The sequence below is a fragment of the Tripterygium wilfordii genome, chromosome 15 (genome assembly GCF_013401445.1).
Source record: "Tripterygium wilfordii isolate XIE 37 chromosome 15, ASM1340144v1, whole genome shotgun sequence".
NCBI lineage: Eukaryota > Viridiplantae > Streptophyta > Magnoliopsida > Celastrales > Celastraceae > Tripterygium > Tripterygium wilfordii.
This window is the reverse complement of record NC_052246.1, coordinates 4,016,205-4,029,602: the sequence shown is the minus strand read 5'-3', so window position 1 is coordinate 4,029,602 and position 13,398 is coordinate 4,016,205. Positions and strand designations below refer to the sequence as shown.

The 13,398-nt window shown below is 40.5% G+C and overlaps 1 protein-coding gene across 1 annotated transcript in view; it reads right to left on the bottom strand.

Moving 5' to 3' along the window:
- Nucleotides 1–13,204, bottom strand: part of LOC120017110 — a 35,755-nt gene extending 22,551 nt beyond the window's left edge. Inside the window, 9 exon segments of the mRNA XM_038870184.1 lie at nucleotides 8,183–8,264; nucleotides 9,049–9,186; nucleotides 9,343–9,496; nucleotides 10,136–10,447; nucleotides 10,577–10,781; nucleotides 10,910–11,412; nucleotides 11,527–11,621; nucleotides 12,444–12,555; nucleotides 12,927–13,204. Coding sequence (XP_038726112.1) covers nucleotides 8,183–8,264; nucleotides 9,049–9,186; nucleotides 9,343–9,496; nucleotides 10,136–10,447; nucleotides 10,577–10,781; nucleotides 10,910–11,412; nucleotides 11,527–11,621; nucleotides 12,444–12,555; nucleotides 12,927–13,088 — 1,763 coding nt within the window. The 5' untranslated portion in view covers nucleotides 13,089–13,204.
- Nucleotides 13,205–13,398: the final 194 nt, after the last annotated feature.

Here is a 13,398-nt window from a genome sequence, read left to right as displayed (position 1 = left end):
ACCATACTTCAATATATATACAGAATTACACTTATTACTGTAATTACCATAGTACCCTTTTATACTTCTCATAACACTCCCCCTCAAGTTGGAGCATAGATGTTAATCATGCCCAACTTGTTACATATGAAATTAACCCGAGCACCAGCTAGAGCTTTGGTATGAATATCGGCCAGCTGATCATTGGTTTGTACAGACTTTAAAACAACTTTCTTCATTTGTACCTTCTCACGCACAAAGTAACAATCTACTTCAATATGTTTTGTCCTCTCGTGAAACACTGGATTTGAAGCAATATGAATCGCAGCTTGGTTATCACACCATAAGTTAGACCCAGCCTGCTGTCCATAGCCTAACTCCTTCATTAGTTGTCTCACATAACATATTTCAGCTACCGTGTGAGCCATAGCCCTATACTCTGATTCGGCACTAGATCGAGCTACCACCAATTGTTTCTTGCTCTTCCAAGAAACGAGATTACCACCGACAAACACACAATATCCAGTAGTAGATTTTCGATCACTTAGTGACCCTGCCCAATCAGCATCAGAAAATGCCTCAATCCGCACATGATTGTGATTTGCATATAACAAACCTAGACCAGGGGCACCCTTAAGGTACCGAAGGATATGTAAAACAGCCTCCCAATGAGGTACTCGTGGACTAGACATAAACCGACTCACCACACTAACTGAGAAAGCTATATCAGGACGAGTCACTCCAAGGTAATTCAATCGACCCACAAGACGTCGATATTGTTCAGGATCATCAAACATTTCACCCTCATCAGAATGAAGTTTCATTCCAACCATCATAGGAGAATCACATGGCTTCGCATCAACCATCCCTGTATCCTGTAGTAAATTTAAGACATACTTCCTCTGGGACAAAAATATCCCACGCCTACATCTGGCTACCTCCACACCTAGAAAATACCGAAGAGGACCTAGGTCCTTAGTTTGAAAGTGACGTTGAAGAAATGTCTTCACTGCAGATATACCATCTGTATTGCTCCCCGTAATCACAATATCATCCACATACACTACCAGTAAAATACTCCCTGCACTAGATTGTTGATAAAATACTGAATGATCTTTGGCAGACCGTCTCATACCAAACTTTTGTACTACTTCGGTAAACCGACCAAACCAAGCCCGGGGAGATTGCTTCAAACCATATAACGCTTTCTTCAATTTGCACACCAACCCCGACTCCCCCTGAGCAACAAACCCAGGGGGTTGCTCCAAATAAACCTCTTCATGGAGATTGCCATGAAGAAACGCATTCTTCACATCTAATTGATGTAAAGGCCAATCATAAGTGGCAGCAAGGGAGATAAGAAGACGAACAGAAGTAAACTTGGCCACTGGAGAAAAGGTGTCAGTATAGTCAACGCCATAGGTCTGGGCATACCCTTTGGCCACAAGCCTCGCCTTAAGGCGAGCAATAGAACCATCTGGATTAGTTTTGATAGTGTACACCCATTTGCTACCAATAGACCTCTTGCCAGGAGGTAGAGGCACGAGATCCCAGGTCTGATTCTGTTCCAAAGCAGACATTTCATCCTTCATAGCAGTGAGCCACCCAGGATCAGAAAGAGCCTCAGACACAGACCGAGGAATGGTAATAGAGTCAATAGCCAGAGCAAATGTCCGAAGGGATTGGGAGATCCCTGCATAAGATATACTAGCAGATAAAGGATAAGTGGCACACTGACGTTTCCCTTTGCGAAGAGCAATAGGTAGATCAACATTGGACTGAACCACGGGTGCAGGAGCAGAATCAGGATCAGGGTCAGGATCAGTCGGTAGAGCAGAAGATGGAGAGGGGACCACTTCCGGAGGACTCGAAGAAGGATAACGAAACACCGAGCGAGGGCCACGGGTATAGGTTTGCAACACTGGAGGTCTAGGACTTGGCGGAGGACCAAGAGAAGGTGAAGACGGAGCAGGTACGCTGACAAGATCATAAACAAGACATTCATCAAGATCTGGTGAGACTGATGATGAGGAGGAAGAAGAAGAATGGGAGGAAAAGGAAATCGACTCATCGAAAATGACATCAGAGGAAACAAGATATCTACCCAAGTCAGGAGAGAAACACCTATAACCCTTTTGTGTCCGAGAATATCCCAAAAACATACACCGCAAAGATTTAGGATCCAATTTCGTAAGATGAGGACGAATATCCCGAACATAACAAACACAACCAAATACTCGAACAGGGAGAGGATGAGGCACTTCGTGAGGAAATAAGATTTGATAGGGAGTTTTACCATGAAGAACAGATGATGGCATCCTATTAATTAAATAGGCTGCAGTGAGTACAGCATCACCCCAGAATTGTTTGGGAACTTTCATGTGGAACATAAGGGCACGGGCAACTTCCATAAGGTGGCGATTTTTACGCTCAGCAACCCCATTTTGTTGAGGGGTATCAGGACACGAAGATTGATGAATAATACCCTTATTTGACAAGAAAGTGGACATAGCTGTGGACACATATTCTTTCGCATTGTCACTCCGAAGAGTACGGATACATAAAGAAAACTGAGTATTAATTTCAGCATAGAAGGAACAAAAAATAGAAAAGAGATCTGAACGCTTTTTCATTAAATATACCCAAGTAGCACGAGAATAGTCATCCACAAAAATAACAAAATAGTGAAATCCAGATTTCGACATAACAGGACATGGACCCCAGATATCGGAATGAACCAAGTCAAAAGGAGCACAAGCTCGTTTAACACTCCTAGACACATAAGACCTGCGATGATGTTTCGCAAATTGACAAGACTCACAAAACAGCTGCTTTAAAGAGGATAAAGATGGGCACATAAGCTTTAAACTAGGAAGAGCAGGATGACCAAGACGATTGTGAAGCTCCATAGGAGAAGAAGGACTTGACACGAACAAGGAAGAAGGTCTAACATCCAAGACGTACAATCCCCCGGAAGTAAGAGAACCTCTACCAATCATCTGCTTCGTAGACCGGTCCTGAAAAACACAATGATCATCGAAAAATGTTACTGAACATTTAAGTGCCTTCGTAAGAGCACCCACAGATAGTAAATTGAATGGGAATGAAGGTAAAGTCAAAACAGAATCCAATTGCAAACTAGATGTAGGAGATGCACTGCCAACTCCTTTGACTTCCACAAACATGCCATTAGCAACACGCACCGCAGGATACGACGATGTAGAGGAATATGAAGTAAGGATACCTGTGTTCCCAGTCATGTGATCGGAAGCGCCAGAATCAATCACCCACGTATGAGGAGAAACTGACATGAATGCCGAAGCATTCGTAGTAGCAGACGTAGTAGCGGGAGCAGAAGTAGATATCTGACTCATAAGATGAGAATATTCAGCCGCAGACAAACTCACTCGTCCCTCACTTGGGGACTCAGAATTAATACTCAAATCTTGGATGCCCATATCCATTCCAGAAGCTACATTTGCAGAGCGAACCTGTGGTGGTTTGCCATGCAACTTCCAGCACCTGTCACGAGTGTGACCCACTCCCCCACAATGATAACATGTAAATTTACCATCTAAACCCCGACCACTACGACCACCACGACCCCCACGGCCACCACGACCCCCACGGCTACCACCAGCATCATAAGAAGCATGACCAACTAATCCAGACCTCTCAGAGAGATCGGGGTTGAAAGAGGTAGGCCTAACCGAACGGTTAGCCCGCGAAAAAGCTTCTGTAAGGGAGGTCTCGCCACTAGCAAGAATCTGGGAACGTGCAGAATCATACTCAGACCTCATCCCACTAAGGAAGGCAATGATAGCCAACTTCTCTCGTTGTTGTCTCCTCTTTTCCAGATCTAAATCTAAAGACATCAAAGTATTAAACTCTTCATAAATGCTCTTGAAAGAAGCAAAATACTCACTAAGATTCGAGTCCTTTTGTTCAGGCCGAAAGAAAGATAATGCTACATCATAGAGTCGATTCATATCATTTTTTCCCGAATACAAAACTCCCAGATATTCCCATATTTCCTTCACAGTATCACAGTGTGTCACCAATTCAGAGACCTTCCGGTCCATGGAATTCAACAGTTGGCCATACAGCCGTGCATCATCACGCATCCACACCTTATAGTCAGTAGCATGATTAGTAGAATCAGGTGCTGTACCAGTAAGATGGTCTTCCTTATCCATTCCCCGAATGGTAACTTGGATAATTTTCCGCCAGTGTTGATAATTAGGACCAACCAGTCTCTGGTCAGTCAACTTGGTAGAAGCCGCAACCACCTCAGTAGATCCCATTTTGTGTTCTGTCTCACTCATAATAAAGTCTCAGTTGCTACACTTCCACTACCAAACAAAACTGAAATACAGATCAACACAAAGACCCACTTCACAGAGCTGGGCAAACCATTCCAACACACACCAATAGCCCCATTCACAGCGGAAGAAGAAGACCAAGATGTGGATTTCCAGCAAGTTTTCGAACTCACATCCCGACAACGGCATGTCTACCAGCCATCATGCGTGAACAGTGCGCGCCGCGTGAACAGTGCGCGCCGCGTGAACAGTGCGCGCCTCTGCGATGAGGTCGCTGACCTTCCGCCGGGACTCACTAACCTCCGACGAAGATCTTTGTAAGATGAGGTTTGCTGATCCGACCGTTGGATCAACGTAGATCGAGGAAATGAACAACCAGATCAGATTTTGATGAAGTGGACAACCAGCGCAGATGTCTACCAGGAAAGCTCCGATACCATGTAACAAAGCAATGAAACTGGATCAGACGTATTCAGATGTATGGGTTGTGATATGAAGCAGAGCATAGCTGCAGAAAGAAGAGCACAGCTGCAGAAAGAAGAGCAGAGTACAGCTGTAGAAGGAATAGCAGAAAGGAGAGAGTTCTCTCGTGTTATCTTATTCCTTATTTACCATACTTCAATATATATACAGAATTACACTTATTACTGTAATTACCATAGTACCCTTTTATACTTCTCATAACACTTTACATTGTTCTGTTCATTTCTTTCCTGATCATTGTGTGTTCCAGGATCTGGTGACGAAGAAGATTATTGGTAGAGGTCGTGTGTCTAATGGTCTATACGTTCTTGCTGCTGATTGTTCACCAGTGCCACGACCAATTGCTTCCATTAGTGCTACCTCAGTCTATCAATTGCATTGCCAGTTTGGACATCCTTCGTTAAATGTTTTAAAGTGTCTTTGTCCGTCTTTAGGTTCAGTGTCTCCATTAGAGTGTGAGGCGTGTCAGTTTGCTAAACATCATAGGGCGTCTTACATTCCTCGAGTCAATAAACGGGCTGCGTCCCCCTTTGAACTAGTTCATTCAGATATTTGGGGTCCTTGTCCAGTTGTGTCTCAATCTGGATTTCGTTATTTTGTTACTTTTGTTGATGACTTTTCCCGAGTAACTTGGTTATATTTAATGAAAAAACGTTCTGAGTTATATTCTATATTTTGTGCCTTTCATGCTGAAATTAAAACTCAAAATAATGGTTCTCTTCGCATTCTACGTAGTGACAATGCCAAAGAGTATTTCTCTGACCCTCTTTCTTCTTATCTTGTTCAGAATGGTATTGTTCATCAGTCATCATGTGTTGTCACTCCACAACAAAATGGAGTGGCTGAAAGAAAAAATCGTCATTTGATGGAAGTTGCCAGAGCCTTATTATTTCATATGAAAGTTTCTAAGATTTTTTGGGCTGATGCTGTCCATACTGCATGTTATTTAATCAATCGTATGCCCTCTTCGATTCTAGATGGTCATATACCTTATTCTGCTCTGGTTCCCTCTCAGCCTCTCTTTCGTCTTCCCCCACGTATATTTGGTTGTGTGTGTTTTGTGCAGGATATCCGACCTAAGGTTACTAAACTTGACCCGCGTTCTCTGAAATGTATTTTCTTGGGATACTCTCGTCATCAAAAAGGGTATCGTTGTTTCTCTCCTGATCTAGGTCGATATTTAATCTCAGCTGATGTTACCTTCTTTGAATCTACCCCTTATGTCAGTGGTGCTTCTGCATCCTTTTTTGCTCCCGACGATGATTTTCTTGTCTACCGTGTATCTGGAGAACCTTTTCTTCCTGAGTCTTCTCGTCCTCCTATTACTCAGACATATTCTCGACATAGCTGGCATCGTCCTGCGGCACCATCAATAGTGAATTCTCCAGTGGCACCTACGGACGACCTTGACACTCAACCTTCACCTACATCTTCATCTCCAGATCCGAATCCTCCTGCTCCTGATGCTAGTCTTGATTTACCTATTGCTCTTCGTAAAGGTAAACGTTCTTGTACTTATCCTATCTCTTCATTTGTTTCTTATAACAGTCTATCTCTTGTCTCCCAATCTACTATTTCTTCTCTCGATTCTACTCCTGTTCCTAAGTCTGTTTCAGAGGCTCTTGATCATTCTGGGTGGCGGCAAGCAATGGAGGATGAGATGTTTGCTCTTAAGGAGAATGGTACATGGGATCTTGTTTCTCTCCCCAAAGACAAACATGCTATTGGTTGTAAGTGGGTTTTCACTATTAAAGTGAATCCCGATGGTTCTGTGGCCCGTTTGAAGGCTCGGTTAGTGGCAAAAGGCTATGCTCAGACATATGGCGTTGATTATTTGGAGACTTTTTCTCCAGTTGCCAAGATTGCTTCTATTCGCTTATTTATTTCTCTTGCTGCTATCTATCACTGGCCTTTACATCAGTTAGATGTTAAGAATGCATTTCTGCATGGTGATTTGCTTGAAGAGGTCTACATGGAGCAACCACCTGGGTTTGTTGCTCAGGGGGAGTCTGGGAAAGTATGTTTTCTTCGGAAATCATTATATGGGTTGAAACAGTCTCCCCGTGCTTGGTTTGGTAGATTCAGTGAAGTGGTCATTGAGTTTGGGATGTGCCGAAGTGCTCTTGATCACTCTGTCTTCTACAGACAATCTGAGTTCGGTTGTATTCTTCTAGTGGTTTATGTTGATGATATTGTGATTACTGGGAGTGATAGTATGGGTATTAGTGCTCTTAAGTCCTTTCTTCACACTAAATTTCAAACAAAGGATCTTGGACCTCTCAGATACTTCTTGGGCATTGAAGTGTCACGTAGCAAGCAAGGTATCTTCCTATCTCAGAGGAAATATGTCCTTGATATACTTAGTGAGACAGGTTTGACTGATGTTAAACCTTGTGAGGCACCTATGGTGCCTAATGTGAAACTGGCTGCTGAAGATGGTGTTCTACTTGCTGATCCAGAACAATATAGGCGATTAGTTGGGAAACTTAATTACCTTACAGTGACGCGTCCAGATATTGCTTTCCCAGTAAGTGTGGTTAGTCAGTTTATGTCATCTCCTCGAGCATCTCACTGGGATGCAGTTATTCATATCTTGAAGTATCTTAAGGGTGCTCCAGGTCGAGGTATTGTTTATAGGAATCGTGGTCACAGTAGAGTAGAAGGAACAGGTTGTGGTTTTCTTTATAAAGATCATGATAATCTTGGAGTAGAAGGATTCTCTGATGCTGATTGGGCGGGATGTCCTATAGACAGGCGGTCTACTACAGGTTATTGTGTCTTTATTGGAGGGAATTTGATATCATGGAAAAGTAAGAAACAAAATGTAATTGCACGGTCGAGTGCTGAGTCTGAATATAGAGCCATGGCTCAATCTATTTGTGAACTTATGTGGGTGCGTCACTTGCTTGAGGAAATTGGTATGAAAGACTCGACTCCCATGCGATTGTGGTGTGATAATCAAGCAGCTATTCATATTGCTTCTAACTCAGTGTTTCATGAGCGTACGAAACATATCGAAGTTGATTGTCACTTTATTCGAGAGAAACTCCAACAAGGAATGGTTCGTCTTAACCATGTTAGAACTGGAGATCAAAATAGCCGACATATTTACTAAAGCTCTACCAGGGAGCCGAATAACTGATATTTGTAACAAGTTGGGCATGATTGATATCTATGCTCCAACTTGAAGGGGGGTGTTAGAATATATGGGGGTAATTGAGTCATTGTACATGTATTTTAGAATATACTAGATTGTATTTAGTGCAGTAAAAGGAATCGAAAGAAAGTGAAAAATAAAAAAAAAGAAAGATGAAAGCTTTCAAGAAAGAGCTTCTCTCGTAACAAGATATAAACATGTTTTTTACCAGATAAAATTTGTCTGGCTCGATATATCATACCTTGTGTTTAAGCAACTTGCATATTTACGCAGAAAATGAGTTGCACCCTCAATGGTCCTTGAAGTATAAACTCCTTTGACTCCTAAAAAAGACAGAGTCCTATAAATGACAAACAATAGTGAATCACAGTTTTCTCACCTCACACACCCTAGAGTCATGCCCAATACAATGGCACTCACAAGGAAAACATATATCCAACTTATTACTGGCAATAGCAAGAATTGGTTCATCAAATCATCACATTAAGAGGGTATTAAATCATCACATACTGCCAGTCTACCACTTATTCTTTGATTTCAGGAATACTTTAAGCTTATAGATTTTAGGTTGCATTTTAAAAAAAAATTTCACCCTTTTATCATTTTGTAACTTCGTCATAAACTTTCCAGGATTGGACCACCTGTTCTTGTTGGTTCCCTTTGCTTAGACAAGAAAATAGTACTACTTCCATATCGAGTTTTTCTTTGGCTGCTCTGCTAATCTATAATGACTCAAAGTTCGTAGCTCACAACTTCAATTCTTCTCAATTTAACAACGATGGAACTGCTAAAATTGCTAAAATTGACACCAGATACTGGTCCAGTACAATTTGCCAAACATATCATTGACAGCATATCATCACAGCGATATCACAACAGTGAATCATCCACCATAACATGAATAGAAGAGATTTAGTGCAAAGTTGGCCATGGAAAGCACTATGCATGCTTATAGCAGTGTAGTTTATAGCAAAAGGTCAAGGTATTAAGCAGTGTGATGTTACTCATGTATAGCAAAAAGTCAAGGTATTAAGCTCCAATCAACTATAATAAAACTAGGAGAAAGCAAAAATATAGCATCATGATCTGCAAAAGTTCAGAACATACCAAAACCAGTATGATGTACAGGGTCATCCAGAGCTTTTACAAATGGACCCAGAACAAAACTTTCAGGTACCAATTTCCCACACATTCCATATGTTATCCATTCAACGCCCAAGAATGACTGCATAATCAAGCACCTGACTGCATTATGGAAAAGAAAAGAAGGATATGGGAAAAAAGAACTACACCAGGAAGGCAAATAAACTGCATGAAGTAATAGATAGCATAGTTTACTATCCACTGACTTCCCCAGGAATTAATTCGAAAAGTATGAGCATAAAAACAGATCACAAATACCCTGAGGATTATCATGACGAAAACCTCGTTCCCACAAGATCACTAACCAACCAATGACCTCAGTTAATGTTTCCATCTGATTCTGATGCACTCCCCCACTCTTACATCTTGCAAAGTTATTAAGCGAATTGGAACTCTGAAGTAACAAGGTTACCTGAAAGAAAGTATTAAATATTTTGCGTATGTACTGTAAACGTATGAAGTCATATATAGCAAAACATAAAAATACACAACATAGTGCACATTTACCAAGCCTTTCAAAAGTATAACAGTTTTTCCAATACAAAAGATTCCACCAAAAAAATGATTTCCGACAACAAAAAATAACTGCTACAAACACTCCCTATTCCTGTACTTTGCCAAGCTTAGTTTCCAGCAAGAGGACATCCACACTACGAATAGAGGAATTCAATTACAACAGAAAAACCAGTCATTGGATTAGAAAATCAGCCAGTCTCTTTAACCAAACCTTGCACATAAAAAAAAATCAACAATAGCCCCCTTTTTTGAACAAGTTGTACAATCTAAAACCACAGCCATAACGATTTTAGAGAAGTTAACAAAAATTATCTTTTTCCAATAAGTCTCCTTTCCGAGACTCTTTGTTTCATCAAAATTATTTCTCATTAGCATCCAATAATCACCACACATTTCAGATCAACCAAACTTCAGATTTTGGAAATAGGTATGGCCCTAATGATAAGATTTCCGATTTTACTCTCCTAACATAAAGAATGGATAGTGCCTTTAGGGTATCTTGCCAACAAAATAGAAAGGGTTAAACCCGAAAAACCTGATGATTCCAAGCAGCTTCCACCAGATGAGTGCCATACTCTTCAAGCATTTCAAACAAAAGTATGAACGCCTCCCATTGCTGCTGATTGTTTAAATAGGAATCAACTGAATCACAAAAGTTTCCTACCCCCAACGACTTGGCCTCCTTATCAGCCCAAATTTCCCTCTTTGTCATACCACCGGGATTGGATCTTTTCTCCTTCATTTTCCTTTCTGACAGTCCAACCTTGCTCTGCCTTTCCCCGCTTATGCATAATACTTTCTTCAAGATATATAATGACTGCTTCCTAACCAAGCTCTCTTCATCAACCTGGCAAGGCAAAACACACATAGATAATGCAAAGGCAAAAGCAGAAGTCAGAGTGATTCTAAACTGCCCTGCATCGTGGTGAGATAAAATGAATTAGCAATAAATGCTTAAGTAATTGTGCTTAAGTACCAAGCCTCTTTTTATTTCATCCCAAAATTCATTTTCAGCTCTTATGTCGAATTCTTCAACTCTATCATTCATGTCATCACTTTTGCATCCTTCTGAATAAGAAGACAAGCACAGAGAGAGAGTGGTATAGGCATCTCTTCTCTCAAAAGGTCCAAGAGAAAACAGTGATCTGCAGCGCTTCCAAATATTCATGATGAAGAAATTCCTGGATGGCAATAAGATGCTGTCAGAAGTATAAAGAATGAAGATAGAAAATGCATGAAAAATCAGGTAAGAAAAGAGCAATTCCAATGAAACTCTTCTCCATGAAGCAATTAAGGCTATAGATATTACCTAGATAATACACAGGTCTGGCCATCAACTGAGATTCCATATGCATAGGTAGAATTGAAAGCTCTCAAAATGCATGGGAGGAGAAGGCTAATTGTACAAGAACGGTGTTCCAAACTTTGTGAAAGAAACTGCTCTGCCATATTACAGAGGTCCAAAAGTAAGCTACACGAAAATTTCTCTAAGTAAGAGCATTGGTTCGCTGACATCAATTCTGTTATCTTTGAGGATCGTTGGAGACTTTGGACAACAGCATCCAATAGTGAGGCTAAAATATGGCATGACACAGGCAGCGGAAAAGATTCAGACAGAGATAGCATGTACTCCTTATTTATCCAGTTGTTTGAACCCTGGAATGTAGAGCTTGAACCCGATTCATTTAATTCTTCATTTTGAACCATACCCATAGAGATACCAATAGATCTTAGAAGAAAGGGTACCATGGTTGCTTTTAAAACCTCCCAGGCACCAGTCTTGTTAACAACATCTAAAAAAGATTCTATACTCTTGAGATTTTTTTAAGAAACAAAGCAAAACAAGAAACAAGGTAGATAGTAAGCAACGATTTTACAGTTAAGGGTAAAATAAATCCCAAGACTTATCAACTTCAGCGCCCTAACCAGATTAAGAATTTCGCGATCAACTGCATGAACCATCTTCATTAGTGGAAGAAAACATCTCCACAAAAAGGACTGCAAAGCACCACGATTAGTCCCTGGAGAAAGCTTAATTAGTAAACACATTGAAAGTGTTTTTAAACTCAAGAAAATATGTGAACATTTGAGAGAGAGAGAGAGAGGAAAAACACACACACACACACCACACAGATCCAGACACACACACACAGAGCATAGCATAGCAGTGATAGCACAAGGAGTCCCATTCACTATTTAACCAATTTGGCTGTTGTCTTTGCCCTAAAATTTCTCTGGTAGGGTACATTAAGACATCTTATGTCCGACTCATGACGTACGATTTTCTCTGCATCAACCAGATGCAAGATGCTCCCATCAAGTATCAAATCTGTATAACATTAGTGAAGGTTCTAATGGTCTACAATCATATAACAAACAAGCAGTAAGTTTCGAATAAAAGCATCAAAGAATGGAAAACAACACCTTATAAAAAGTTGGTGGTAAACTGTGCATTCCTGAGATTGAACATACAGTTTCTCACATAGATATGCATATATAAACAAGTAAAAAAAGATGGAAAACGAAATTTTTTCTACTTTCATTTTTTTTTAACAGAAAATTTTATTAACGGCACCAAGAGGGTGCAATAAGCTTGAAATAATCGAAAATATTAGAACAAATTCTAATCAACCAGAGCTTGAGCTCTGAAAGCCACTTATCCAGGATAATCCCAATCGAACACTCCATATCGAGAAAAATTCTAGAGTTACGCTCATTCCAGATTAACCAACAGGAGCCCTATTGTCATTCAAAATGCATAGCATATAAAGACACCATAAATAACAAATCCTGTTCCTACGACACAATGCTTTCACATAAATTGAAGGGGGAAAAAGAATTACACTGAATTTTACCAGAATCACCAAGTTTCTTTAAAAGATGACAAAGGGCATCCACGAATGATACAAGATGGTTGCGCCGATCAGAGTCAACATTCTCGTCCTTGAAAAAATCCTAAGTGAATCAAGCAGACCCAAATCATTACTGCAATTAAGTCACGCAATTTATGTAGCAAATCAAACTAGGCAAAAGAAATCTCTTCTTTGTTTTCTAAAAAACAAAAGGTTCAAGTTTATGCTTATGATATTGTCAAAGAAAAATCCGAACTAGCCAATCAAATAATTGTATTTCAACGCATATACTTCCACGCCCAACTCAGTACGTGAACTTGGCAAAAGAATTGAAAGTCAAGTGATTTATAATTATGCTTCATCCGTTTTCACTAACATCCTATAGTTGTTACCCCGAATAATCAAACTGAACACATAAATTCTTCTAAAAAACGAACTTCCGTCAAATTAGTTTTGATGAGGTAAAGGAAGTACAGTATTAATCAACTCATGGAGAAGCGATTCGAAAAGCCGCAATGGAGATGACTCCGTAGTCGCCAAAATACAATCCAACATTGGCGGAATAGCCGCCGGCGGTACTTGTTGAAAGCTGTTTGACAGTGAAGATGCTAAAGAAGCCATCGAATTGCTCTCCATACTACACGTATATCGCAGAGAGCACTCGGGCCTATTGAATTTGCAGATCGAATGATAAACCCTATTCCATTAAACCCTCGCTTCTTCTGCGCGGCTGTTCACTTTCTTTATTTGTATTTCCGCCCCTTCTTTATTTGTATTAAACTCTCTTAAAAGCAACCCTCGTACTGAAAACAAAGACAGGGGCCCAAGAAAGTAGTGGCATATGACTGGCCCATAAGTGAAGCCCATAAGCTCTTAATCCCAATAGGGTCCCAAGTGAACTGAGCTCAAACTAGCCCAATATCCCATAAAGCTCAGAACCCTAAAT